General features: G+C 44.4%; 1 protein-coding gene across 1 annotated transcript; it reads right to left on the bottom strand.

Annotated features, from left to right (window-relative positions):
- Positions 1 to 906: 906 nt before the first annotated feature.
- sult6b1 (sulfotransferase family, cytosolic, 6b, member 1) lies at positions 907 to 26346 on the bottom strand. Its single transcript, XM_059985612.1, has 7 exons — positions 26016 to 26346; positions 22374 to 22498; positions 18208 to 18297; positions 12602 to 12728; positions 10155 to 10249; positions 9337 to 9493; positions 907 to 2260 (listed from the first exon to the last, which is right to left on the bottom strand). The coding sequence occupies exons 1-7, from the start codon at positions 26230 to 26232 to the stop codon at positions 2130 to 2132; spliced, it is 942 nt and encodes a 313-aa protein (XP_059841595.1). The 5' UTR covers positions 26233 to 26346; the 3' UTR covers positions 907 to 2129.
- Positions 26347 to 26635: the final 289 nt, after the last annotated feature.

The raw sequence follows: 26635 nt of genomic DNA, 5'->3' as shown, positions 1-26635 counted from the left end.
TATATTTGATTCAGTACTCTATCTTAAGCAAGTGATAAGCAGCCACATCAAATTCTTCACCTCACTTTTATTTCTTTAAAAGCTTCACAGAAGTCAAATCCATTCAACCACATTAAACCCACTTTAAACACAAGCAATTTTTCTACAAAGTAAAATTCACGTGATGAAAGCCCTGAATTTGCTATTGTCGCCTCTAAAACTGCAGGAAAATGGTAAGGATTTGGGCAGCCTTTTAATTTTTAATCTTTGAGGGGAACTCCCTGCAAATCGCCCACACAGCTCCACCTAAGAAGATGCATTTGCAGATATGTGCATCACAGTTTGTCCTCTTCCCTTTTTAGGCTAATGGCTCCACCCAGTGGACAAAGGTAGAATCCCATCTTTAACAGTCTCGCCCAGCAATTACAGAGTTTTCTCCTTTCAAATGCTGCTACTTAATTAATTTGTTACTCCCCATATGAATGGAATATAGCTCCATTAGTAGTTCCTGCTAACAAGTTGGGGTGGCATGGTAGCATAGTGGTTAGCACAACGCTTTACAGTACCAGCGACCAGGGTTCAATTCCCACTGCTGCCTGTAAGGAGCTTGTACATTCTCCCTGTGACTGTGTGCATTTCCTCCGGGTGCTCCAGTTCCCTCCTACAGACCAAAGGCATACCAGTTGGTAGGTTAATTAGTCATTGATAACTGTATCATGGTTAGGCTAGGGATAAATCGAAGGAATACTGGGCAGGTAGGTTTGAAGGCCAATTCCACGCAGTTTCTCAGCAAATGAAAGTAACTTCCAAACAAACATCTAGACACAGCACTCACAGATACACCTTCAACAACTATAAACTGACGGCAAAGTACATGGGGGGGGGGGCAACTCATAACAAAATCACAAAACCAAAAGCACAACATACTCCAAATAATTCATTTTATTTTTTATAGTCTTTCTATAATTTTAAAAGTTTCCAGAGAGAATATAAAGAATTCAAATTGATTGAAGTTAACAAAAATGTCTAGGTTAAGAGAGGGGGTAAAATTCTGGTATCTTGTGGCTACAGCAAAATGTTGTTTGGAAATTATACCCTAATGGCCACAGTATCAATAGGAAATGTACATATGATATATTTGCCCACTAACTTGATCAATGAGTACTCTATCAATCTGCTCTTATCATTTGCAAGGTGATGTTTACATTCATACTCTACAACTCCTCCTCCTTAAGTAGATGAGTATATGTTTTCATCGCATATCCTTATTTTGCATTGTTACTTTCTCATGCACATTTTGTAATTTTTTCGTATCTCGATGCTTACTTTTTAAAGTATATTTTTCTGACTGAGCAACCTTGCAACAACAGTTTCCTTGGGGACAAATGAAGTTTTATCTTACCTTAGAACTGTCATTATGTTTGAATTTTTTTGGATTTTCTTTCAGAGCTAAAAGAAAAGGTTTTAAGGATATGTTGATCTATTCTCAGCTGCGCAAAGTTTTTATATAATTTAAAGAACACTATTTTTTGCTACCCCAGAACTACAAATTTCATGACGTATGACAGTGATAATAAACTTGATTCTGATTCTGATTTCCTTCTTTACTCCTGCTTATTCAACAAAAGGCCCAAAAAGAGAGGCCAGATAATCTCCACCTAACATCCATGATAGTGACAACTGCCTTGCCTTTTTGGGTGTAGATGACAACAAATCTCACTGCAATGACCTGCAGTTGTCCTTGTCTAGGGCACAGCTGCAGAGTGTCTGGGATACAGCGATATCACAGCGCACTTCAGGCAGCATTCACCCATTGTGATGAATTGCAGGAGATTTTGAATTTGACTTGTTTCTGACAAGGAGGAACAGAAAGGTCTGAATGATTGCTACAGCATTAAATGTTGGGGGTAGGGAGGGTTAATAGAGGCAAGGAGAAACTATGCTCAACATTACAGACATGGAATTGAAAAGTCATAGGCAGCTTGGCTCCGCACCCAGAATATCAAGCTGCCTTTTCCCAGTGGATCATACCGTTCTTTCCATTTTTTAAGCTGTGGGCTTCAAGCCAGAGGATTCTGAGCACACAGCCTCTAAATGATCTATTCTTTAAAAATATTAGTCTTAATTTATCATAGTTTTTGTTGCCTTCTTTATGCCTTACAGTACAGGTCGTATTTCAGTCTTGCTCCCAACTTAGTGCCTGCTAAACAACCTTCAAACTTGGCATCCACCTCTCGACTTTGTTCTTCGGTGAAAAGGCTTCTCCAGTCACCAACCACACCTGAATTAAAAAACACACACATATAAGTATATTGCCATGTACAGCCAAATAATTAGAATTATTGACTGGTTCCCACAGAACAGAGTAAACGGGTGGGTATTGATAAAGAGGGTGGTGTTTTTACCCTAATGTGCACAATGGGGAAAAATTCCATTGCTTTGAACAATGTCCAGCCCTGTTTCAATTCTCTAAACACCTTCATCATCACTTCTGTTCCATACATTTTTCTTCAAATACTTATCATTCTTTACAAAAGTGGTTCCTCTGAAATGTATTAAAAAGGGACTTGGACAGACGTGGATGGAAATGGTTTACAGCAGGGTCCATGGACACCTTGGTTAATGACAGGGGTCCATGGCATAAAAAGGTTGTGAACCCCTGGTTTAGAAAGATATGGGTCCAACATGGTAAACAAGATGAGCTTAGGTGGGCAACTTAGGTCTGTTTCCATGACGAATTAGTCTATTGTTCTTTGTCACAAAAGCAAAAGAGAGGGTATAGCAAAAAGCAGTTGGAAATTGCAGGATTGGGAAGCTTCTAAAAAGCCATAAGGGGAGAAAAGTTGAAATAAGAAGGTAAGCTAGCCAATAATATCAAAGAGGATAACTAAAGGTTTTCAGATATATGAAGGGTAGAATCAAGGCAAGAGTGGATATCAAACTACTGGATAATGAGTGTCAAAGAAATGGCAGACAAACTTAAAAAGTATTTTGCATCAGTCTTCATAGTGGAAGACACCGGCAGTGTGCTAGAGATTCGAGAGTGGCGGGGGCCGGAAGTGAGTTTAGCTGTTGTTACGAAGGAGAAAGTGCTTGGGAGGCTGAGAAGTGTGAAGGTAGATAAGTCACATGGACCAGATGGACTACACCCCAGTGTTCTGAAAGAGAAAGCTGAAGATATTATGGAGGCAGAAGCAGTGATCTTTTGAGAATCACTAGATTAGGGAATAGTTCCAGAAGACTGGAACATTGGAAATGTTACTCGAAGAGAGGCAAAAGAAAAGATGTTATAGGCTAGTTAGTCTGACGTCAGTGGTGGGAAGATGTTGAAGTCTATTGTCAGGGTGAAGTTACAGGTACTTGGAAGCACATGATGAAATAGGCCAAAGTCAGTATGGTTTCCTTAAGGGAAAATCTTGCCTGACAAATCTATTGGAATCCTTTGAAGAAATAACAAGCAAGATAGACAAATGAGAATCGGTTGATGTTGTGTACTTGGATTTTCAGAACACCTTTAATAAGATGCCACACATGAGGCTGCTCAATGAGATGAGAATTGATGATAACACAAGAAAGATACTAGCATAGATAGAAGTCTGACTGACTAGGAGGAGGCAAAGAGTTGTAATAAAGGAAGCCTAATCTGGGTGGATGCCAAACGTTCCACATGGGTCGGTATTGGGACTGCTTCTTTGCACATCATTTATGTTCGCATGACGTAGGTTCATGATTTGGATGACAGAATCGATGGCTTTGTGAGCAATTTTCCAGATGATATGAAGATATGTGGAGGGACAGGCAGTGCTAAGGAAGCAGGGATTTGGCAGAAGTCCTTAGACAGATTGGGAGAATTGGCAAAGAAGAGGCAGATGGAAAATAGTGCAAGGAAGTGTATGGTCATGCACTTTGGTAAAAGGAATGAAGGCACAGACTATTTTCCAAACAAAGAGAAAATTCAAAAATCAGAGGTCCACACACACACCAGGGATCAGCGGTGGAAAGGGTGAGCATTTTCAACATCTCTGTGAAGATCTATCCTGGGTCCAACATATCGATGCAATTACAAAGACGACATGCCATTGGCTCGATTTCATTGGGAGTTTGAGGAAACTAGATATGTCACCAAGGACTCTTGCAAGTTTCTTTGTAGAACAATAAAGGGTGCTGTGGAGGTAAACAACAAGAGCAGGAGCAGAATGAGGTACAGTCCATCTGACAGTCATTTCTGAGACGGGGAGTTTAGATTTAAAAGAGTAAAAAAATTGTAGTAGAAGTAGTGAGTGGGTCTGCAAGGAGCTGGTTGCGTGGGACACAAGGCTCCTGCACCTCCCGCCTGGCGGTAGTAGTGAGAAGTCCAGTCGAATGCAGGCAAATGTCGTTGAACATCTGTTAGCTCTCCACTCTCATCCTCGATGATTTTAATCTAGCTCAATACTTTAATCAGCTTGGAGCAACGGATCCAACCACGGGTTCATTCTCTACTATCAGGCTTTGACGTGCAGTCTGCCGCCAGCGGTGGGCACTCTGGCTGTACCTGTACTCTCGAGAGTCTAGTTGCTGAATCTTCCAGGAGATCACAAAAGTGCCAGATCATTTAGTCAGTTTGGAAGTTCGTCCTTAAAAGGGAAATTACAGGCTGAAGACTTCAGCGATTGCAGTTCATAAGTTTATCTACTAGAGTACCTAGTGGTTTTATGAGTCGTCTGCAAAATGTCTCTGTTGCCTTCTTGCAAGAACCTATCAACCCCGGCTTTAAATATACCCAATGACTGCCTCCACAGCTGTCTGTGGCAATGAATTCCACAGATTCACTACCCCCTGACTAAAAAAATTCCTTCTCATCTTTGTTCTAAAGGGATGTCCCTCTATTCTAAGGCTGTGCTCTTTGGACCTAGGCTCTCCCTCTACAGGAAACATCTTTTCCACGTCCGCTCTGTATAGGCCTTTCAACTTTCTGAATTATACACTTGTCACATTAGTCTTTCTTCATGGATTGCTTCAGTTTGCACAACCATTCTGTTCTGTTCTGCGTTTGTTCTCCATATCTGTTGTATTGATTATTATTATGTGATGCTGTTTACTTTGTGAGATTCATGCTAGCATGGAACTTCATTAAGTCCCACTGTACCTGACAAACTAAGCTGACCTGAATTGAAATTATTTAGGAATTCTATTTCCACTAACTTTTGAGGAACAGAGTGCCTCTCAGAGAGAAAAAAAAATCTGCCTCAGCTCGCCATATTTTTAAACAGTGACCCTTAATTGTAGGTTCTCCCACAACAGGATGCAACCTCTCTCAACCAAGGCACATCAATGGCATTTTGTTAAACTGCTTCCCAACTTCACTCTGAATGACTCAGCCCTTATTTCAACACTAGATCCCTCCTTTAACTTTACTCTTGCACCACTTCTCACTCTGACCATACGCCACTTAAACACAGAAAATGGAAGACATCCCTCAACATCGGTGGAGAGAGAATTTTGATCGGTATTGATCAGTTTCTCTCTGCTTGGCTGCTATTTCTTTCAATTTGACCTGTCAAATGTTATGAAGCTTCAACCATTTGACATTCTGTCTAACTGTGTTTTACTCTAAAGTAAATGTAAATGAGATCAGGTTACATGTTAAGCAGGTCACAGATTGATGCTACCCTCAGTGACCAATTTCAATCCGAAGAGAACGACTCACACAGAGTTGACAAAAATATTGAGGTCTGTGTGGTAAACGTCATGCAATGATATCAAATGAAATTTATAGTTAAAGACCACAAGGCACAGGAGCAAAATCAGGCCATTCGGCCCATTAAGTCTACTCTCCCATTCCATCATGGCTAATCTATTATCCTTCCTGACCCCATTCTCCTGCATTCTCCTCATAACCTTTGATACCCTTACTAATCAAGAACTTATCAACCTCCTTTTGAAAACATACTTTGGCCTCCACAACTGTCCATGGCAATGAATTCCAAAGATCCAATACCCTGTGGTTAAAGAAATTGCTCCTCATCTCTGTCGTAAAGGGACATTCTTGTATTGTAAGGCTGTGCCTCTGATCCCAGACTCAGCACCATCCTCTCCACATCCACTCTATCTAGCCCTTTCAACAGTCAATGGGTTTCAATGAGATCCCCACCCCCCCCCCCCGTTCTTCTAAACCCCAACGAATGCAGGCCCTTTCACTCCTGAAAGTGTTCTCATGAACTTCCTCTGGACCCAGCCAAAGGAGGTTGTAGAATTGTTAGAGCATAAAAGGGGACCCTCATCCCATCGATTTAGTGTTGGATGACTGTGGACTAAATCGGTCAGGTCCCATACACCTTCCCTTTCCACAGCACCTTGAAATGTATTCTCCCTCAAGGCCTTCCCCGATTCCCTTTTGAAAGTTTTCAATGACCCAGGCACCTTCACTGGCAGAGAGCACAGAGAATCAGCCAACATAGGCACTGATTCACAATTCCAGTGACCTCTGGCACTGCCTGAGTGAAGCTTAAATGATCACCCTGTGACCAAACGGTTTTTCAACTTTCCCTCCAATATGAAAAAATAGTGTTCACGTTGGAAGAGCAATTGGCCCTAGAGTGTAAATGAATAATAGAAGCTGGGATTTGCCGATAAATATAAAAGATAAAGATTAGCTTTATTTTGCCACAGGTACATTGAAACAATCATATAGTAAAATGTGTCACTTGGACGTCATTGAAGAACACCCCATTAGAACAAAGAAGAGGAGGAATTTCTTTAGCCAGAGGGTACTGAATCTGTGGAATTCATTGCCACAGATGCCTGCAGAGACCGTCATTGGATATACTTAAAGCAAAGGTTGATAGACTCTTGATTAGTAAGGGAAAAGGGGATGGGGAATGATGAAGCATAGGGAAGGGGGGGAACCATTACCTGAAATTTGAGTATTTGATGTCCATGCCATCAGGTTGGAGGCTACCCAGAAGGAATAAAAGGTGCAGGGGCAGCTGTAGCACTTGTTCCACTTACAAGGACAAGAGCCCGGAGGGAGATCAGTGGCAAGGGATGAATGGACACGGAGTTGCACAGGGAGCGATCCCTGCGGAAAGCAGAAAGTGGGGGGGTGGGGAGAGATGTGCTTGGTGATGGGATCCCACTACAGTTGGTGGAAGTTGCAGAGGATTATGTGCTGACGAGGAGGCTGGTGGGGTAGTAGGTGAAGACAAGAGGACAAGAGGAACCCTATCCCTAGTAGGGTGGTGGGAGGAATGGGGTAAGAGCAGATGTGCGTGAAGTAGAAGAGATGCGGTTGAGGGCAGTGTTGTTGGCAGAGGAAGGGAAGACCCTTTCTTTGAAGGAGGAGGACATCCCAGCGTAAGGATTTTCATTCCAGAACAAAGGAGATGTCCTCCTTCTTCAAAAAAAAAGGGCTTCCCTTCCTCCACCATCAAGTAGAATTCAGAAGGATGAGGGGTGACCTTATTGAAACCTATCAAATGATGAAAGGCCTTGATAGAATGGATGTGGACAGGATGTTTCCAATGGTTGGAGAGTCTAAGACCAGAGGACACAGCTTCAGAATAGAGAGGAATCATTTTAGAACGGAGATGAGGAGAAATTTCTTTAGCCAGAGAGTGGTGAATCTGTGGAATTCTTTGTTGCAGGCAGCTGTGGAGGCAAAGTCTTTATGTATATTTAAGGCAGAGTTTGATCATTAGTCAGTGCATGAAGGGATATGGGGAGAAGGCAGGAAAGTGGGGCTGACAGGAAAAATGGATCAACCATGATGAAATGGCGGAGCAAACTCGATAGGCCAAATGGCCTAATTCTTCTTCTAACAACACACACAAAATGCTGGTGGAACGCAGCATGCCAGGCAGCATCTATAGGGAGAAGCACTGTCGACGTTTCGGGCCGAGACCCTTCGTCAGGACTAACTGAAAGAAAAGATACTAAAGGATTTGAAAGTAGTGGGGGGAGGGGGAAATGCAAAATAAATCTATAAATCCATCTATAAATCTTCTTCTATATCTTATCATCTTAATCCAAGCCTAATCAGGGGACAACTTACAATGACCAATTAACCTGTCAACCGGTACATCTTTGGACTGTGGGAGGAAGCTGGAGCTCCCAGAGGGAACCCACGTGGTCACAGGGGAACGTACAAACTCCTTAGAGGCAGCGGCAGGAATTCAACCAGGGCCGCCTGTTCTGTAAAGCATTGTGTTAACCACTACAGTGCCGCCCCAGTTGACATGGATAACAGTAGGGTTGAATTGCTGGTTTGTAATATAGGATTAAATACACTTTTCTATTTGGAATTTGGTTAGTTGGAAGGGCATCATACAGTGCGACACTCCCTCAGTTGGCCTGCTAGTGACTTTTTTTGTTTGTCTCCAAGCAGTCACTACATGGTGCCTTGGGGTAAACATTAACTGGATGCAGTTTAAAGTGCAGCAATTACAGATAACTTGCAGTGCAGACTAACAATAAGCCGCACGACACCTCATTTCCTTCCAAACTTTTCTCAAAGAAGAACAACCCCCCCCCCCCCCCCCCCGTCCAAACAAGAGTCTGAGTTTCAGAGAGCGGACAAGACCGAGGTTGGAGACAGAGGCCACTTCTGGCAGATCCTGATTACACAGGCTCCAGATGAAACACAAAGACTGAATTTCTGTCAAGTCATGCCCTGATGAGTCTCGCTGCTGATCTTGCGCAATGTGTGTTTTTTCCTGTGTTACTACATTTCCCCAAGCCAGTCAATGAGTCAGTTTTAGCACGAGATGTTATACAAGAATTTAGATCAAATAAAGCCATTGTTGGCCAGGGTGGTGTAGCGGAGTATGGAGGTCAATTCTGGCACTGTTCTGTATGGCGTCTCTGTACGTCCTCCCCGTGGAATGTGTGTGTTTTCCCCAAGTGCTCAGGTTTCCTCCCACAGTCCAAAGCCATTCCGGTTCGGCGATTAAACTCATATCGGGCTCCCAGCTGGGTACAGGTATCAATTTTAACCAATGTTTCAATTGCAAACTCTGCCATCTTCATCAGGGATAATGCCTGGGCATGTCTCATCCGATGGGATATGCACCCACTGGGCATCACCCCAATGACGATGGCAGAGTTTGGTAACAAAACGTCGATTTATTCATCATATACACCGGGAAAGCATTAGATCCTTTTTCACGTTCTGGGTAGGTCAGTTGGTCACTGTAAATTGTCCCACGATTAGGTTAATTGAGGTTGCGTGGTGTAGCTCGAAGGGTCATAAGGGACTACCTTGCACAGCAACACAGTATACAAACAGACAAACAAACAAATAAATAAAGAGCGTTTGGCAACGAATCCCAGGAGAATGGCTGAACTGCTTCCTGTGCCACTATATCTGATTTTACCTACCCTTGCGGAAAAAGACGTTGCCAAGGGTAAAGTGGGTTTTCTGTGAGTTGTCCCTCATGGCTTCGAAGCTGCCCTTGTCAGCAATGTTACGAATCTGTTCTTCACTCAGTGAGAAGCCATGGAACTCTGCTATCTTCCGCACTCCCCCTAGCAGGTCCTAGAGAGTTGGGGTGGGGGTGGGGGGGGGGGAAAGAGGTAAACAAAAACACTTCAATAAACCTGTCAAACAGCAGAATGAAATAGAACTTTGATACAACAGAGGGGCGTCTACTTTGATAGGGTTTTCTCTCCGATCTCTGGGCCTCCCTCCAGTCCTCCAGTATCTTCCCACACTCCACAGATCTCCAAATTGCTAGGTTAGCCTTCTGCTTCTCAATCCCATCACCTCTACCGGGGTACAGGCCGCTGACAGCAGAGTCCTCTGCCTGGGGCCAATGGACGGTCGATTGGCCCTGTGACTTCCAGTTCGGTTAGTCGTCCATTGGAAATGGCCCCCAGTGTGCCGGTGCGTGGTGAAATCTGGGGGCAGTTGATGAATTTGGGGGAAGAATTATTTTTAAAGAATGGGACATTGTGGGATTGGTGTAACTGGGCGATTGACGGTGAACACGGTGAATCATTTGAGCAGCATTCATTTGCATTGCTTCCTTGTAGAAGCAAGTGCCTATGGTTATCTAGTTAGATAGCTTTTGAACGTAGGGCTTGACAGGGACACAGTGGGTATCAGGGAAAGAATTGGCAAATGTTGTGAAATTTGTTGTTTTGTGGCAGCAGGACTATGCAATACATGAATCACAGTAGGAGTAAGACTCCCGTACCTCCTTCAGCTCTTCATATGTGACGACCATCACATTTTCATCGTCAATGTGCTTCTCCCAGATGAGTGCGTAATCAAAGTAAGATCCCCAGGCCACTGGTTCAGAAAAGTGTCACAGAGAGAAACATTAACCGTTTTATGGATTTTCCATGACTTTTGGGTCACATTTCCTTCATTTGCAGAAGAGGCACAAGACAGCACCAGGGGCACTGTTACACCCCCCCTCCCCCATTTTTGTTCCATCTCTTGTTTCCCTTTTTCCGGTCTCTTTGTCTGCCTCCATCTATCGGTCACCTGCCAGTCACCCAACTTCCATCCCTGCTTCCCCTCCCTGGCACTACCTGTTTGTCACCTCAGTCCACAGATCAGCCAAGTCCTTTCTTGCTGCTCCCCGTCCATGAGACACAAGACCATAAGACATAGAAGAAGTTTCGTCATCTGTCCCATTGAGCCTGCTCTGCCATTCCATCACACCTGATTTATTACCCCTTTTAACCTCATCCCCCTCGCCTTCTCCCTGTCACCCTTACTAACGAAGAACCCTACAACCTTCGCTTTAAATATATCTAGTGACTTGGTTTCCACAGACAGCTGTGGCAAAGAGTTCCACAGATTCACCCCCTCTGGCTAAAGAAATTCCTTCTCACCACTCTTCTAAATGGGCGTCCCTCTATTCTGAGGCTGTGCCCTTCACACTAGGAAACATCCTCTCCACATCCACTCTGTTGGAGCCTGTCAATACTTGATAGAAGGGAGAAGGCGGGAGTGTGGAGCTGAGGTGGGGGGGGGGGGGGGTTGGTAAATCAGCCATGAGGGAAAGGCGGAGCCGAGTCGATGGGACAAAGAGCCTAGTTCAATACTATGTGTTATCCAGTACATCGGATAGGGTGCAGGTATTGAAGAACCTAAAACAGTGTCCTCTCCATGCGAGGAAGTGGTGCAGGTTATACGAAAATGCAGAATTAAAACTGAGGTAGTTAGGAGATGTAATTTGTTTAAAGTTGCATTTCTCAGCAAAGCAGATGGAATGATCTGCATTCCTGCCAATAGGTAGCATTACTGCACAGCCAGAAAGCCAGAATAAAAGGGGAATTTCAAGTCAAGTCAAGTCACTTTTATTGTCATTTCAACCATAACTGCTGGTACAGTACATAGTAAAAATGAGACAATGTTTTTCAAGACCATGGTTTACATGACACAGTACAAAAAACTAGACTGAACTACGTAATTAAAAAAACAACACAGAGGAAGCTATACTAGACTACAGACCTACACAGGACTGCATAAAGTGCACAAAAACAGTGCAGGCATTACAATAAACAATAAATAATTTGGATTCCATCAGGAAATAAAAGGCAGATAATAACATGGGATCTTCTCAGAGAATTTCCTGCAATAGGACGGCCTCTGTTGCTTTGCTGTTCAAGTGTATGCACTTCCCAAGAAACAAATGATTTGCATATATATCACTTTTCACATCACTCCAAAACACTTTGAAAATCCTGTGATGTAAGTACAGCAGCCAATTTGTCCAAAGCAATAAGTTATATGATTCTGACCAGATCATTGGCTTTAGTAATATTAATGGAAGAATGAAGGGTCTTAAATCTCACAACCTTCTGACTGAAAGCGGCGTGGAGGCAGAGCGAAGATCTGATGGAGGCTGGTAACATTTTGACAGGCTGACAGTATCTTTTTCCACAGGGTTGAGATATCTAATACCGGAGGACAGGCACTTAAGCTAAAAAGGGGTAATTTCAAAGATGGGTGGGGCGTTCTTTTTACACGCAAAGTGGTGGTAGACACAGAAACATTAGGGACTTGTAAGGCCATTTAGATAGGCACAGGAATGTGAGGGAAATGTAATGATATGGACATTGCGTAGGTAGAAGGGATTAGTTCAGTTGGCTATTTGATTACTAATTTAATTGGTTTGGCACAACATCGTGAGCCAAAGGCTGTTTCTGTGCTGCACTGCTCTATGAGGGGGAATGACTAGGGGACTCCAGATGAGAAGTTTCCAAACTGGGGTCCACAAACCCACTGAAACATAGAAAACCTGCAGCACAATATAGGCCCTTCGGCCCACAAAGCTGGGCCAAACATGTCCTTACCTTAGGAATTACCTAGGGCTACCCACAGCCCCCTATTTTTCTGAGCTCCATGTACCTGTCCAGGAATCTCTTAAAAGACCCTATCGTATCCACCTCCACCCCTGTCACTGGCAGCCCATTCCACGTACTCACCACTCTCTGTGTAAAAAACCCCTCGGATAATGGTAGAGGTCCATGGCATAAAAAAGGTCAGGAACCCCTGCTCTATACATTTGAAAATTTGCCATTGGACATCAATGCTTTGCATTTACACCATAAGCCAATGTTGGTATTAAAACACAATAGAGCCCCAAGCATTTGGTTAAAATTGACTAGAAGCTACTGAGACACGTACCTTCACCAGTCATGAACTTCTTGAAGAACTCATCCCAGGACGTAGGGGAAGGCAATAAGGGATTTTTCTGACAGAAGTGATAATAGGAAACAGCGGTATCCTTGGGATTGCGAAACACCACCAGCACCTACGGAGAAGCCATGAATGAGCATTTCACATTTTTCTCCAACGCCAGGCAGATCAATAAGAACAGTGCAATATACTCACAGCGGCCACTTTATCAGATTCGCGGCCTCCTGCTGCTGTAGCCCATCCACTTCAAGGTTTGACGTGTGCTCAGAGATGCTCTTCTGCACACCACCTTGTAACACAGGGTTATGAGGGGTACATTCACCTTCCTGGAACCAGTCTTGTCATCTCTCTCTGACCTCCCCCATTAACGAGGTGTTTCTACCCACATGTCTGCTGCTCACTGGATGCTAACCACGTTTCTTTGCACCATTACCTGTAAACTCCAGAGTGTGAAAATCCTAGCAGTAAGATGCTGAGATACTTAAACCACCCTGTCCGGCACGGACAACTCACGGTCAGAGTCGCTTAGATCACATTTCTTCCCCGTTCCGACGTTTGGTCCGAACCTCTTGACCTTGTCTGCATGCTTTCATGCACTGAGCTGCTGCCACACGATTGGCTGATTAGATATTTGCATCAATGAGCAGGCGTAGAGGTGTACCTAATAAAGTGGCCACCGCGTCTACATTGCCCTCCCAACCCCTTCAGCATGGCTGGCAGACCCGATTCCAACCAGCACCGAGTTCTATAAAGCTTGTCTCGTGGAGTGTTCCTACAGGTCACTTCATTACACAGTGCATTGAGGTGGAACAAGGTCAAACAGTAGTAATGCAGAATGAAGTGTAACAGCTACTGAGGAAGTGCAGTGCAGTTAGCATTAACGGTGGGTGGTTCAGTGCCTGTGATCAGCGACCGGCGCTCAATTCTGTCACTGTCTGAAGGAAGTCTGTATGGTATCCCCATGGTCACGTGGGACTCCCGTCCAGGTGTATGGGTCAGTCACTTAATTGGTCACATGGGCGCAATTAGGTGGCGTGCAAGTTCATTGCGGCTGAACTGCACTGCCCCTCTAAAATTAACAAAAATTAAAAGTTTGGAACAGATGGGCCACAAGGTAGATTATGAAGTCAAGGGTCTGCTTTATCATACTAGGGAACTGTTCAAAAAATTGTAGGGCGATGCTTGATTACTTGTTTAGAGATAAGCCCTCCAAGCTGCACTGTCCAGCAGCCCCCAACAACTCTGATTTAACCCTGACCTAATCACCGGACAATTTGCAATGACCAACTAACCTAGCCGGGACTGAGAGAGGAAACCAGAGTACTCGGACAAAGCCCACGCACTCCACAGGCAGGACGTGTGGAAACTCCTTACAGAATGGCGGCAGAATTGAACGCTGAACTCCGGCGCCCCGGGCTGTAATAGTGCCTCACTAACCACCGTGCAGCCAATTTACTGTTGTGCAATTATTCCAGATAAACATCCTCAGCGATCCATGGGGCAAGTTCACTCTTCTTCTTAATTGTTCCCTACCACCAGGCTCTGCCCGCTCTGGCAGAGGGGAATCTCATGCAGCCTGCCCCGTCATACGAGCAGGAGAAACAGAAGTAGGAGTCGGCCATCTGTCCTGTCCAGCCTACTCCATCATTCAATAAGATCATGGCTGATCTGACCAGGGACACATCTCCGTCACTATATGATGCCACCTTTGGAATGGGCAGCAGATTCCAGGCAAGTCAATATGACTCGATACAAGTCAGGTTCTCCTGCGGTGGAGAGTTTAAGAACGAGGCTCGAGTTACTCAGCTGTCTTGAATTTAAATGAATGAATCTTGGATCAGGAGTGGAGAGAGATAGAAAGGAAAATAGGAGAAGGAGTGCAGTGATCAGAAGTCTGAGAATTTGACGTCCATGCCACCACGCTGGAGAACATGAGGTGTAAATTACACTTACCCATGACCTGGTAGTGGAGGAGGGTGTAGCCAGACATGTCACTGTGGGAAGTAGCCACCAGGAGGTGCTGGCATGGCAGAGGAAATGAATCTACTCTGTGAAGCAGTCCCCTAATCAGTGTCCGGTCTCACGCCGGGGGCACTAATGCAATAAGGATTCACGTGTGAAGGAATGCCTCACCTGACAGGGCTGTTTAGGCCTCTGGATCGTGATGAGGGAGGAGGTCAAGAGGCAGCTACAATACTTTGCAGATGGGGGCGAGTACCTGGGGATTTGGGGGGGGGGGGGGGGTCGGTGGAAAAGAGTGAGGGAGACACAGAAGGAACGATCCCTGCTGGGAGGGGGGGGGGAGGAAGATATGCATCTCTCCACTTGCCCATCATTCATCCACTCCTCCCTCCATTTATTCCATGTGCCACCATCCTCTCTAATCAGATTCCATCAACTTTAGCCCTTTGCCATTTCCAGTTATTACCTCCTGGTTTTTGACATCATTCCTCCCCTCATCGGCCCTTCACCTCCCTCACCCAGAGATACCTATTACCTGCTGGCTCTTGCTCAAAACCCCCTCCCTCTCCACCTATTTGTACTGGATATCTGCCTTCTTTCTTTCCAGTCCAGGTGAATTCCATAAGACCATGGCAGATTTAGGCCATTTGGCCCATCGCGTCTGCTCTGCCATTTCATCGTAGCTGATCCAATTTTTTTCTCAGCCCCAGTCTCCTGCCTTCTCCCCATATCCCCTCACACCCTGACCAGTCAAGAATCTATCAACTTCTGCCTTAAATATACATAAAGACCCGGCCTCTACAGCTGCCTGTGGCAAAGAATTCCACAGATTCACCACTCTCTGGCTAAAGAAATCCCTCCTCACTCTAAAAGGATGCCCCTCTATTCGGAGGCTGTGTCCTCTGCTCTTGGACCTCCCCACCATAGGAAACATCCTCTCCACATCCACTCTATCTGTGTCCTCTGGTCTTGGACTTCCCCACCATAGGAAACATCCTCTCCACATCCACTCTATCTGTGTCCTCTGGTCTTGGACTTCCCCACCATAGGAAACATCCTCTCCACATCCACTCTATCTGTGTCCTCTGGTCTTGGACTTCCCCACCATAGGAAACATCCTCTCCACATCCACTCTATCTGTGTCCTCTGGTCTTAGACTCCCCCACCAAAGGAAACATCCTCTCCACATCCACTCTATCTGTGTCCTCTGGTCTTAGGCTCACCCACCATAGGAAACATCCTCTCCACATCCACTCTATCAAGGCCTTTCACCATTCAATTGGTTTCAATGAGGTCACCCCTCATTCTTTTGAATTCCAATGAGTACAGGCTCAGAGCCATCAAATGCTCTTCATATGACAAGCTGTTCAATCCTGGAATCATTTTCACCTCCTTTGAACTTTCTCCAGTTTCAGCACATCTTTTCCAAGATAAAGGACCCAAAGCTGCTCACAATGCTCCAAGACTCAATCTGAAACATCAACTGTGCATCTCCCTCCTTAAATGCTGCCCGACCTGCCGATTTCCTCTAGTGTGTTGCTCCAGATTCCAGCAGTTTCTTGTGTCTCAAGATGAAGGGTCAGCAGCCCAGGACTGAGATAGGAAGAAATCCTTTCTCACCTAGAAGTTGGTTGGAGAAACTGGAATTCCAAGAGGACTGTGAAGACTTACTGAAGACAGAGATCAATAGACTTATGGCTCTGAAAGGAATATGGGGCTGCGACACAAATGTGGAACTGAGGTAAAAGGTCATCCTTTCTCTTGCTGAACATGACCGGAAGCTTCTTCACTCAGAGGGCAGTGAGAGTGTGGAATGAGCGGTCAGTGCAAGTGGTGGAAGTGATGTTAATTTCAACATTTAAGAGAAGCAGTTTAGGTAGATGGGTGATAGGGGAATGGACGGCCATGGTCCTGATGCAAGTCGATGTGATTAAGCAGTTGAAATGGTTTTGCACAGACTAGATGGACCGAAGGGCCAGTTTCTGTGCCGTGGTTTTCTATGACTCTGTGAGCTCCATTTCTTCAACACTAACAATTCTGCTTCCACTTAATTTAGCTCATCATTTCAGTTTTAAACATTAGCACAACGCCTCTAACACATGATGCTTTTATTTGTCGCTGGTTTTTTTGTTCCCTCATTTCACAGTGAAGCTGTATTCAAGATTCAAGTTTGTTTATTGTCATTCTGCAGCACACGAGTGTAAAGGAGAAGGAAATGATTGTCACTCTGGATCCAATGCAGCATAAAAAAAACAACATACAAGTAACTGTTCAGTGTGCCCCTATATGGACAAGATTGTACATAAGGGTGCAGGTGTGTCTGAACTTAAAATGACTGACAGAAAATGATAAGGTGACAAAATATCTCTTGACTCTTCTAAGTAGCAGCAGATTATATCCTCTTCGGAGTTTCAGTCTGCTTTTCACACCATGGGCCCAGGCACTGATAAGGCAGGTTCTCAACAATGAGTCACCATTTATATAGGTTAGATTTTACACAACATACTTCTAGTAATAAACCTTAACTTTTTATTAACCTGTTTTAACATACCCACCCTACATTAAGAACATGTTGACTTAAAACACTTTAAACCCCTGTGCTTCTTTCCCCAGCATTGAGCTAATTAGCATTATGTAGAAATCCAAATCGTTGATGTACTTGAGTCCGGATGGTGCTCAGAGCAGTAGCCCATGCTTACTGGTACTGAAAATTTCTTCTCTGCTCCCTTTGCTAAAGAACAATCATTTCTTATTAATTTGCTGTAAGAATCTCCTATGTTGTAGTTTGTCAAAGACTTTCCTCAGGCTCATTCACTGAATTTCCTAATTACCTTGTCCTTTAACAAATAACATTCATCAAAAGTAATTGGCTCTTTTGAAATCCACACAATCTACTCCTTACTCATGCACCTTTCAAAATTGGTGTAATTTTCTGTCTCATTTAGTGACTATAAGTTTCCCCTGACACAATTACTGAGAAAACTAGCTTGCAATTATTCAGTTTAGTTATGTCCTCATTTTTGAAAATGGGTGTTACCTTGTCTCAACTCCAGTTGTCTGACATGCATTTGCTCTTAATAGTACAACCTCTGGGCTCCACTAATTGGAACTGTGTGATTCTAATCTCTTACGAAAAGTACCTTAATGCTAAATTCTGCTTTCTTGTCTTGCAGCTTCACTGGAAGGTGGTGAATTGTGAACAGCATTTTGAACTGCTAAAGAATACTGGTCAGTGCAAATTGTTCAAGACATGCATCAATCTGGGGAGCTGCTGTTAGTGTAAATCCTGGGACCTCATTCCGTTTTTCCTGAAATATTTACTTCATTTGGCTCTGTTCATCCAAAATGCTCTTTCTGTCCATTGTAAACACCTCCTTCTCCCACTCCACCTCTTTCATCCACTTCAAAATTTTACCCCTTATTAAATGTTTGAAGTGTGAAAAAGAGAATAAGTTCTCCAAAGTCCCTGCAAACATACCATACAGTTTTATTTTCTTTCTGTTTGTGGTTTTCCATTCCCAGCATAAAGACCTGGTCAAACAAGTCCTTTTAAACTTAGTTTCAGAGATCTGCCTTTTGCTTAATCGTATGTTCTCACATGTTGTTATTGAGTAGTAACCTAGTAACCTTACCTTTGTTTTCTTCTCAATTATAGATGCTGGTAAATTTTCATAATGGAAATGTGTTCCATAAATCCGTGGTGATTCGTAATTTTTCATCAGCTGAAATAAACAACCAAAGAGAGAGAATAACACATTAAGGGCATTTGGATGCGAAAGAAAGTCAGATTCAAGATTGTCTAATGGCATTTGCAATGCACAAGTCTAGAGGAGAACTAAGTAATTGTTACTTTGGATCTGATGCAGCACAAATAAAAACTCTACCAGATAAAAACATAATAATTAAAGATACACAATAAACATAAATACATAAGATAGCTTACATACACAGATTTATTATATGTCCATAAAGTGATACTAGGTGCGGAGGTGGCTGTGCATAGCGTGACTCTGACAGGACACGATAAAGTACTGGTGGTGGTGGCGGGGTATGGAGGGGTGAATTAGTGGGAGAACGTGTTGATCCACCTTACCACACGGGGAAGTATCTGTTTTTTAGGTTTGGTGGTGGTGGATGCTGCATAACCTCCTCCCTGATGGGAGTGGGTCAAACAGGGTGGGTGGGATCCTTTGTGATGTTACTGGCCCTTTCCCAGCATCTTTCTGTATCGATGTCCTTGATGGTGGTTAGGCTGGTGCCGGTGATGTGTTGGGCAGTTTTGACTGCCCATTGTAGAGACTCCCTGGCTGCTGCAGTGCAGTTTCCGCACCACGCAGTGACACAGCGTGCCACCCTTTATAACATTTCACCCTCTGCAGAGTACATCAACACAAAGCAGTCCTACATTCTTCTTTCAAGGGCCACCTAATTCTTAAAGAAAACATTGTAAATAAGGCCAGCCCAAGGAGCAAAACGTAAATCCTACAGAAGCTCCAATAACTTCTTTCCAACAAGCAATGCTTGGACCACTCTACCATTGTGATCACTGCACGGTGCATTGGGACATCCGAGGAAGCTGTGCTGCATTTTGAGAAAGGCCAAAAGGAGCTCGACATCCAAAGTGACCTCGGCAAAGCATACAAGATATGCAGTTGCACACAGAAGATAAATGCAGAAGATCTCAGTTTCAAATTGGACAGCAACACTAGCGGACACATACACACTCAGAAATAAGCACAGGGGATATTATGACAAGCGTGTTATCCTGACAAAGCGTCCAAGGCAAGCCTTTAGAGATAAAAACTAAATATCACACAGATGCAGCTAGACAAAGTCATTCTGTGCCACAAGGGTTGGCTCTTCTTCACAAGCAGAGAAACTTCAGGAGGTCCAAGGGAAGCATTTAAAAGTTACCTATTCCTATAAAAATCACCAAGTATAATTCCTGGGAAAGTTCAACATTTATTATATGCCCAAAAATCTTGCAATTTACTCTCAAAATATAATATAGAGGGTCCATACACTATAAAATAAGAGGCTCTGAAATAATCCATTAATCAGTAACTTGTCATGCAAGGAAGATGGATTCGAGTCTTAATTATTAACTTGGTTATATAACTGCCCCTGTTTCCGTGGGATCAAATACCTGTTGTTTAGGAGTATGATAGCAGCCAATAGGTTACAGGTGATGTTAAGGGATTTTTGCCCTCATTACTAATACTTGCAAGTCATGTTACGGCCTCTAGATTATACACAGTTCAAAGAAATTGGAATTAACTTATGCGATAAGGAACGGAAGTGATTATCTGTTCTCAACAGCTTGGAATAGTACACCTCAAAAGGACATAGATGCCCAAGTAACAAATAGTCAACTTGTATTAAAAATCTTTATTTTTTTTAATATATCTTGTATTTTGAAAATATCTGTGCAATTTCATAGAGCACGCCACAGCCAATGAGGTTTTGTTAGTGTTGTAATGTAGGATATTCACATAGGTAGGAGAGTACTCGAGATAAGCAGGACATCCTACTTAAATAAATCCAAGAAACACTTCTGATGCCCTTTGCAGTTGGTTATTTAGACTCAACGTCGTGTGCAGATTAAGCCCAAATCTAGATTTCCACGAATCACAGCACAAAGGAAAATGTCAAACTCAATTTGAAGGATGTGAACGGCAGATTAGTTTTCTTTGAAAAATCAAAATATACAATAAAATACATTGTTTGTGTCAACAGCTGGAGTCCATCCAGGTACTGGGGGCAGCCCATACATGTCTGGCACCAGCACAGCATGCCCACAATTTACTAACCCTAACACTTTGGAATGTGGGAGGAAACTGGAGCACCCGGAGGAAACACGCCTGGTTGAGAACAGGAATTGATCCCAGTACCAAGAAAAAGTCACAGAGAAGCCTGACCCATCCTTTGCCAAAACACTTAAAAAAAATCCTCATCACCAGCTCTGAATGCAAATGCTCTGTAAATTATGCAAATTTGCAATCATAGATTAATCTTAAATAAATCTTAAAGAAATGAGATGCATTCCTAAAGTGCGACAGTCACAGTTGTAACACCCCGATATCCGAGATCTTATATTGCTTTGTGAAGGCAATATCCTAGAGTTTCTGTTTGAGGCAAGGATTAGTAGTAACCTTTTTCACCAATACACTAATTGTTTTCAGCTAATAGATATACCAGGAGTAACACACACAAAATGTTGCAGGAACTCAGCGGGTCAGGCAGGATCTATGGAAATTAATAAACAGTGGATGTTTTGGGCCAAGACCCTTCTTCAGGACGAAGGAAGAAAGGGGAAGATGCCAGAATAAAAAGGTGGGGGGAGGGGAGAGAGAGACTAGCTGGAAGGTGATAGGTGAAACCAGGTGGGTGGGAAAGGTCAAGCGCTGGAGAAGAAAGAATTGGATAGGAGAGGAGAGTGGACCGTAGGAGAAAGGGAAGGAGGAGGGGACCCGGGGGGAAGTAATAGACAGGTGAGAAGAGGTAAAAGGTGAGAGTGGGGAATAGAAGTAGTGGGAGTGGGTTGGAGTTTGCTTACCGGAAAGGGAAACTGATATTTATGGCATCAGGTTGGAGGGTATCCAGATGGAATATAAGGTGTTGCTTCTCATTTTGAGAAGAAATCAGAAGTATCAGGGATTTAATAGGGTATGAGTGGCCTAGCAGCATAATGCTTTACTGCGCCAGTGACTGAAACTGTAATTTCCCGCCAGTTTTTAAGGAGTTTATCTGCTTTCCCCGTGACCCCATTGGTTTCCTCCATTTGGTCTGCTTTCCTCCCACATTCCAAAGACATATGGGTTCGGGTTAGTGAGTTAGAATAGAACATAATCAAACTTGCTCAAGACAACGAGATTGTGGTGTTACTCCAGAACATGCAAAACAGATATTTACAATTCCTGTGGTAGGGCGTAATTATTTTTAAAAAATCTCACATTTACATGCAGCAAGTGACTTTGACAGTTTGTAACACCCAACTGCCATTGGCAAGCCAGGGTGTAGCATTATTCAGCTGCACATCAGCCCTTGGGAAGAACCTGTTTTTCAGTCTTACTGTCTTGGCTAAGATGTTTCTGAATCTCCTACCAGATGTCAGGAGGTTGAACAGACCGTGTCCGGGACGAGACGGGTCTTCAATGATATCACGAGTGCGCCATAGACATCGAGAGTTGCAGATTGTCTCCAGGTCTGGTGGTCGAGTCCCACTGATGTGCTGAGCCATCCTAATAACCCATTGCTGTGCTGTGCTATGTGGCTGCTGGAAGCATGGTGCCACTCGTGGGCTGCCCCCAACACATTCTCAGACGGCGTGGGTCATCGACACAAACAATGCATTCCACTCTATGTTTCGATACACATGTGACAAATAAAGCTAATCTCTCTTTAATGTGGAATGGTGAACTGCTCCCGAAGCAGGAGAGGACATGGTAGGTAACGTGTAGCTCGGAACACAGGGTATGTGACTATCACACACACACACACACACACCAAACACCACCTGGCAAATATGGTTTCTCAGCCGATGCTCATCCAGCACAGACTTCCTGTGGGAAGGTTGTCCTCTATGACCTGAGCAATGAGGCAGAGCAGCTAAACCTGTACTCTGACAATCCCCACAAGACATTTTAAAAAGGTTTCACCGAATTCATGGCACAAAGCTGATTTGCCAGATCTACCCTGCCTGCTTGTTCATACCTACGCTCTCCCCAGAGCACTCCTGCATGATGGATGCTGAACCCATGACCTCTAATACCCTGAAGAAAAGGACTCGTGAACCTACCTTGTGTTTATCAGCATTTGCAAATTCCAGTATCATGACGTGGGGTCTACTTTCGTTCTCTTTTTCGGATTTATTCTGCACAGCAGAGGCGATACCACGAAAGAGCTGATATACCCAATTAAATCCTGCAGCACACAATTTAAGGCAAACGATTATAGAACCAGTTACATGTAATAGTGCAACTGGACCCCAGGTACAGGAACAAAGGGCAGGAGGTACAGGTGCCTTGGTCCCCTCACCACCAGGTTCAGGAACAGTATTACCCTACAAATTTCACCAGCATGGATATCTACATTCACGACAACACTGGACTAATTCTACGACCTACAGGTTCACTCTCAAGGACTCTTTACAACTCATGCTCTCAGTATTACTTTTATTTTGCACTGTTTATCTTCTTTTGCATGTTGTCTGCTTTTAAGATTTTGATTGTTTATGTATACTTTTTGTAAATTCTATTTTTTTCCCCAGTAAATGTCTGCAAGAAAATGACTCTCAAGGTAGTATATGTCAAAATATACATACATTCCTTGATGATAAATTTTCTTTGTAACATAGAAAACCTACAGCACCATACAGGCCAGGCAGCATCTATAGAGCGAAGCGCTGTCGACGTTTCGGGCCGAGACCCTTCATCGACAGTGCTTCTCCCTGTAGATGCTGCCTGGCCTGCTGTGTTCCACCAGCATTTTGTGTGCGTTGCTTGAATTTCCAGCATCTGCAGATTTCCTCCTGTGAGCACCATACAGGCCCTTCGGCCCATGTTGCCATGCCAAACAAATACTTACTTTGGAAATTACCCAGGGTTACCCATAGTCCTACATTTTCCTAAGCTCCATCTACCTATCCAGGAGTCTCTTAAAAGACTCTATCGTATCTGCCTCCACCACCGTCACTGGCAGCCCATTCCACGCATTCACTACCCTCCGTGTAAAAAAACTTACCCCTGACATCTCCTCTGTACCTGCTCCTCAGCACCTTAAAACTGTGCCCTCTCGTGTTAGCCATAAACTTGAACTTTAATTATTATATCCTTGCGTTGTGACCCAAACAACATCTGCACCATCAGTCCTGTCCACCAGCTCTCAGCCTATCTTCACCAGTGGTGCCACGATTCACTCCCCCATTACAGCCGCTCGCTGAGATCAGAGGGGGATGGATTGGGAAAAGCCTGCACACCTCAGGCTAGGGAAGGGGTTGACCATGCCAGATCCTAGCTTGTGGGGTTTTTTTTAAAAACCAATAACGTAAATTGCAGGGCTCTCCTTGGGAAGTCGAAGCTGAGGAAGGCAGACTCTGATTGGGTCAAAGGATGTGGAAGCCAGGTAGAGGAAGAACATTCAATACCAAGTTGTCTTGCTCAAGGAAACTGAGATTCAACTGTTTCGAAATTATGTATTTGGCGCATCACAACTTCAAATATGCTTTAGCACTGGAATACCAGGATATTGTAATGCTGGAAACACTCAGCAGGTCAGAGAAATGGAGTTACTATTTCAGCCAGAGACTTAGGGGTTTTAACCTGACACATTAATTCTGTTAACACACACAAAATACTGGTGGAACACAGCAGGCCAGGCAGCATCTACAGGAGAAGCACTGTCGACGTTTCGGGCCGAGACCCTTCGTCAGGACTAACTGAAGGGAAAGATAGTAAGAGATTTGAAAGTAGTGGGGGGAGGGGGAAATGCGAAATGATAGGAGAAGACTGGAGGGGGTGGGATGAAGCTAAGAGCTGGAAAGGTGATTGGCAAAAGGGATACAGAGCTGGAGAAGGGAAAGGACCAGGGACAGGAGGCCAAGGGAGAAAGAAAGGGGGGATGAGGCAAGAAGGGGAGGAGGGGCATTAACGGAAGTTAGAGAAGTCAATGTTCATGCCATCAGGTTGGAGGCTACCCAGCCGGTACATAAGGTGTTGTTCCTCCAGCCTGAGTGTGGCTTCATTTTGACAGTAGGAGGCGGCCATGGATAGACATATCAGAATGGAAATGGGACGTGGAATTAAAACATTAATTCTGTTTCTCTCCCCACAGTTGCTGCCTTACCTGCTGAGTAGCGTTTCCAGTATTTTCTGGCTTTATTTCAGGTTTTTAGCACCTAGATTTTCTAAGATCAACCAGGTATTGGTACTGCAGCAATTGTAAACATTAAATTAAAAGACAGAGACAGAGTTGAGCAACAGCAAAAAAAAATTAACAGCCATGCAAAATGAAACCATCCAAAATATCTAAAAATAACAAAACTTTTGGAAGAATTCAGCAGGTCATACAACGTCTGTTTCAGATTGATACCCTTCAATCAGGGGTTGGGAACCTGGGAACCACGGACCCCTGGGTTAATGGTAGAAGTCCATGGCATAAAAAAAAGCTGGGAACCCCTGCTTCAACTGGACGCTGATAAAAGGGATCCAGCTAAAAGGTCTGGGCCAGAGACATTGATTGTCCATCTCTCTCCGCAGATCATAAGCGCAAGAAATTCTGCAGATGCTGGAAATCCAAGTAACACGCACAAAATGCTGGAGGAATTCACAGGTCAGGCAGTATCTACGGAGGGACCCTGATGAAGAGGGTCTCAGCCCGAAGAGTCGGCTGTTTACACTTTTCCATTGATGCTGCCTGGCTTGCTGAGTTTCTCCAGCATTTTGTTTGTGCCCACCCGTAGATGCTGCCAGACCTCCCCCCTACCCCGAGTTCCCCCACAGTATGATATTCTGCTCCAACAGGAGTCTTAAGCCCACTATACAGAAACAGCTTATTAACAAACCAGAGCAAACCTGCAGACGCTGGAAATAAGCAACACACATAAAACGCTGGAGGAACTCAGCACGCCAGGCAGCATCTGTGGAAAAGAGTACAGCTGGCGTTTCGGGCCGAGACCCTTCATCAGGACTGGAGAAAAAAAATGAGGAGTAGAGTTAAAAGCTGGAGGAGGGGAGGGAGAAATACAAGGTGATAGGTGAAAACAGGAGGGGGTGGGGTTGAAAATTAAGAACATAAGAAATAGGAACAGGTATATAGAATATGTACACAATGCTGGAAGAACTCAGCAGGTCAGGCAGCATCCGTGAGAAAAGAGCGGCCAACGTTTTGGGCAGAGACCCTTCATCAGGAATGCAGGAAGATGTTGTCTGGCCTGTGGAACCTGCTCCCTGTTCAATAAGGTCATGGCTGGTCTGGCCATTGAATCATCTCCACCTACCTGCCTTGTCCCTATAACTCATAATACCGCCACTATTCAAAATCCATCCAACCTTGCTCTAAATATATGTATTGAGGTGACCTCCACTGCTTCATTGGGCAGAGAATTCCACAGATTCCCCACACTCTGGGAAAAGCAGTTCCTCCTCATCTCCGTCCTAAATCTACTCCCCCCGAATCTAGAGGCTATGCCCCCTCCTGCCAATAAACCCGTCGCTATTCATTTTCTCTCATTATTTATTTTGGTAAGTTCATGCCTTTTCACCGACTTGCTGTCCCAAAACATTAACTTTCAGGTCATCCAAGTCAGTGGAGATACATAGCCGATTCGGACTTTCCAAAAGAGTTCTGCTGCGGACCAGAAACACGGGCACATTGCTGTTGACAGTAACTAACTTAAATTAAAACGGAGTTCAGCCACAGTTCAGCTATAGCTACGTCTCACCGCATTTAGGATAGGAAACGATGCACATATCTTCAGGACGAGCTTCAAACTTCGGGAACTGCTCCAGGTTGTGCTCGGTACACAGCACGGCGGGGTAGAGCAGCCCGTTGTGGCGGTGCAGCAGCTCCTCCGGCTTCATCTCACTTGCCCTCTTTATCAACTCGTGAAACCTGCTCCCGGGGGTTGCGGGTTGACCCGCCGCCTGCTCGCTCGCCATTTCCAAACCCTGACACGAACCGGCGGAGCGGTCTCTTTATAGTCCGCCGGCGAGCGGGGAGGGCGGTACAGCCGCACGCCAGTTCCAGCCCACAGGCGGTTGCAACAGCAAATTCCCGCACCATCCGACTGCCTCCGGCTCGGTTTCCCAATCTGAATATCTGACGTGTCAGCCGCGCCTCAACATCGGGGGTTTCCCGTTCCTTTCCAAATCCCTGATCATCAAAAGCAGACCTTGACGTTACCGTGAACAACCGAGCGAAAGAGTTGTCGAGCTATCGAGAGGCTGGAGGTTCATAAGACCGTAAGAGATAGGAACAGAAAGAGGCTATTCAGCCCATCGAGTCTGTTCTGCCATTCCATCATGGATGATCCCGGATCCCACTCCACCCCATACACCTGCC

This window comes from Hypanus sabinus, chromosome 12 (assembly GCF_030144855.1).
Source record: "Hypanus sabinus isolate sHypSab1 chromosome 12, sHypSab1.hap1, whole genome shotgun sequence".
NCBI lineage: Eukaryota > Metazoa > Chordata > Chondrichthyes > Myliobatiformes > Dasyatidae > Hypanus > Hypanus sabinus.
Note: the sequence above shows the minus strand (reverse complement) of the source record. Positions and strands in the feature narration are given on the sequence as shown.